At 34.8% G+C, this 3,346-nt stretch overlaps 1 protein-coding gene across 1 annotated transcript; it reads right to left on the bottom strand.

Moving 5' to 3' along the window:
- Window positions 1-210: 210 nt before the first annotated feature.
- On the bottom strand, window positions 211-1,263 carry LOC133867173 (protein BOBBER 1-like). The gene has a single exon (XM_062303870.1). The coding sequence runs from the start codon at window positions 1,203-1,205 to the stop codon at window positions 420-422; it is 786 nt and encodes a 261-aa protein (XP_062159854.1). The 5' UTR covers window positions 1,206-1,263; the 3' UTR covers window positions 211-419.
- Between the last annotated feature and the right edge of the window lie 2,083 nt (window positions 1,264-3,346).

The following is a 3,346-nucleotide window of genomic DNA, read 5'->3' as shown; positions in this document are numbered from 1 at the left end:
TTTTTGGGTTAAATACCTATTCCGTACTTTGAGTTTTTAAATTTTTCTTTTTTGGTACTTAAGTTTTTGTTTGTTTCATAGATGGTATATGGGTTTTTAGAAAAAACCAACTTAATACCTTTGTTAAGTTTTCCGTCCAAAATTTAACGCCATGACACGTGTCACAATATAAAAAAATTAAAAAAAAATCTATTAAAATTAAAAAAAAAATTGAAAAAAGAAAAAACTTTATTAGTAAAACACAGTAAAGGTAAAAGCGAATACAAGAAATTCTTAAAAAAGACGACAATTGATCGACAATGTAATACCAAATCATAAATTGCCAGAAATCCAGCCAAAAATTGAAGATATACTCTTGTGAATCAAAAAGGAAAAATCCATGACATCCTTGCATATAGCTCGACAGGATCCTAAGACTATTACATAAACTTGGATCCCGAGAAGTTCATGTTTGGATTCTGAGCCATGAATTGCTTCAGCAACTCTTCCTTTTGGATCTCATCGCTGCTCGGACGGCCCAACTTCTTCTGCCTCTGATCAAACATCATCTTCTCCACAGCAGAACGCATTTCAGAGTCCAAGTCAGACAACTTGCTTGGCTCCGGTTCCACTTTCTGCGTATCAATCTCTTGGCCCCCCTTCAACAAAGACTTCCACCAGTCCGTCCGGTCTCTCTTGCTCATAAGAATGGAGATTAATTTCTGATCCTCCAAACTCCAAAAGCAATCGTCAGCTTTCACAGGCTTATATAGCTCCCCATCGATGATCGGAGCCTGACCCTTGACCCCAACCTTCAAATAATTGTTCTTAATGTCGCACAAAACGAGGCTGGATTTTGTTCCAGGAGGGATTTCCACGTTAACGGTGACCTCTTGAAGGGACTGACCCCATGAATAATTCTCCATGTCTATGCCGTTGCCTTTGTTTGGAACAAGTTTCTTCTCCTTCTCCTTGTCTTGTTCTTTCTCAGGCGCCTTCTTCGCTGAAGCCTCTTCTTCCGCCGCCTTTATCCTTTCCCTGATTGAACGAACCAACGACGTGATTTGTTTCTCAGCAGACTCGCTCTTGAACAAACTAGACTTTCGAGATACAAAGTTGAACGCAGATTCCAAAAACCCAAGAGGGTTTGAAGGATCAAGAGCCGCATTGAAAGAAAAAGGAGGAGATTGTTGATCATCTTCTTGGTAATCGGAGAGGATGGCCATGATTGACAACCTTGGATTAATGGATTGCTGGGAAGCTTAAGGGTTTGTTGTTGTTGTTCTTCTTCCCCGTGGTATATTTATACACGCCAAGCAATAAAGGCGGTTCAATGAAGGAATTCCGTCTACTATTTGGATTTGAAGTCCGGGCCGTGTCGTTTAAGTTTTCGATTCGGGTTAAAATCTTTGTGATGATTTTGACCCGTTTGGGGATTGGTTTTCTATACAGGTGTTGGGCTGGGCCTCAATCCACTAGAGCCTTTTGCCAGCCAACCCACCCACCCGAAGAGCAATAACTAGTATCTGGTCTAATAGATTCAGGAACATGCTTCTTCTCATGTACTTTAAACCAGTACATCAAATTTCCCTTTGCCTGATCCATGGTAGAGCACCTCATTTATTTATTTATTTTTAAATACATATAAAGCAAAAACATACATAGAGTAGCTTAAAAGAGATTACAAAAGGGAGATGATCTTCCTACTAACAATTAGAATAAAGGGAGGAGGAGGGGATAGATGAGAATGTAATCAGAGTGAGATTTGGCTTTGACTTATTGTACTGCATAGAAGGAATGTGGCTGGTGGCGCGTGTCTAGTAGAAGTCGACGAACGTGCGTAGATTTGGCTTTAAAAATCTAAAGAAAAACCGTGAAGGTCCGGCCAAAATACACCGTCGACGACACTAAAGCCGGCCTCACCCCACCTTAGACTTATTAAGAAGAGTCTTCCTACCAAAACGGAAAGAAAAACAAGACAACAAATCCACCATAACCCAAAGAGCTTGGGGAAGAACAGCCACCACCAGTTCAACCGGGAGGAACAAAACTCTACAGTCCTAAAGACTGAGAGGACAAAAAACACAACTTGGAGGAGGGAGGCCCCGGCAAACCAGTCTTTGTAAAGGGGAGGCTTTTTGGTTTTTTCCTCTCAGAAAGGAAGACGGTCAAGACTAAAATTGATTCTATTCTTAATCTATAAAATGTTTAACCTGTTGTCTAATTATGCATGAAATAATAATAGAATTAATATGGTATGCAGTTAACATAGTAGAAAAAAAAAATAAAAAAAAATCCTATCATTGCAATATAAGGGTGCATTTGGGATTACAATTTTGTAGATAAAAAATGCGATTTTAAACCAAATCGCAGAAAACGAATCGTTTAGAATTGCGTTTTTAAAAAATTGCAATTTAAAACGCATAAAATATGCTTTTCCAAATCGTAGGTAATATGATATTTTTTAAAAACACATAATTTTAAAGGTTAAACTGCAATTTTGGAAAACACTTAACTTCGTTTTCAAAATTCAAGTTTTTAAATCACACATTTCAAAATCGTTTTTTTAAATCACAAATTTCAAAATCATAAATTCAAACAGACCTAAATCAATCATATAATAAGATTGGATATCCAAATCAATTAAAATGGAGAAGCAAATGGAAAATGAAATGAAAGGAAGACTACTAATGAAAGTATTTAACCATCAACATTTTTCCATTCGCTATATTCTTGCGATATAAGTCTGCATAAAATTTTTGGTTATTAAAAAGAAAAGAAAAACAAATTTCTACAAACCAATTTAGTTAAAAAGGCTGTTGTATTTATTAAGTACATGAGAAGTGGAAAGTAATCCTATTTAATATACAGTTATATAATGATTTTGATACAATTAAAATGAAGTAACAGTGTAAATCGACCTTAAGATTAGCAAAGACTTGTAAAAACAATAAGAGATAAGTTTTACTATAACGTCATTTCAATTGTGTAATAGTTTAATAAAATATTATTTCTCTTTTTAAACAAATTATGTAATTGCTAATTAAAAAATAGGTAATACTAAAAACTACACTTTTATCCGTTATTTCATCTCGCTGATATGGTTGTGTCAATTAGGTTTTGATTTTTTTTTTTTTAATAAAAAATAATAATAGGTACTATCACGTCAGTAACAAAATAAAATAATAATCAAATAAAAATGTGATTTATAATATTACAAAGAAATTTTCACGAATTAAAGGATATATAATAAATTTTTATACACCCGGAGTTTGGAGGAAATTATCGTAAATAATAAAAAAAGAAAGAAGAAAAAAAGGAGCCAACTTTTTTCTTCCCCAATGGATACATCTTAATAAGCATGGAA

Source organism: Alnus glutinosa, chromosome 4 (assembly GCF_958979055.1).
Source record: "Alnus glutinosa chromosome 4, dhAlnGlut1.1, whole genome shotgun sequence".
NCBI lineage: Eukaryota > Viridiplantae > Streptophyta > Magnoliopsida > Fagales > Betulaceae > Alnus > Alnus glutinosa.
Note: the sequence above shows the minus strand (reverse complement) of the source record. Positions and strands in the feature narration are given on the sequence as shown.

Bases quoted from the DNA above. Each gene is read 5' to 3' on its own strand.
- LOC133867173 (XM_062303870.1), bottom strand. From the start codon at position 1,205: ATGGCCATCCTCTCCGATTACCAAGAAGATGATCAACAATCTCCTCCT.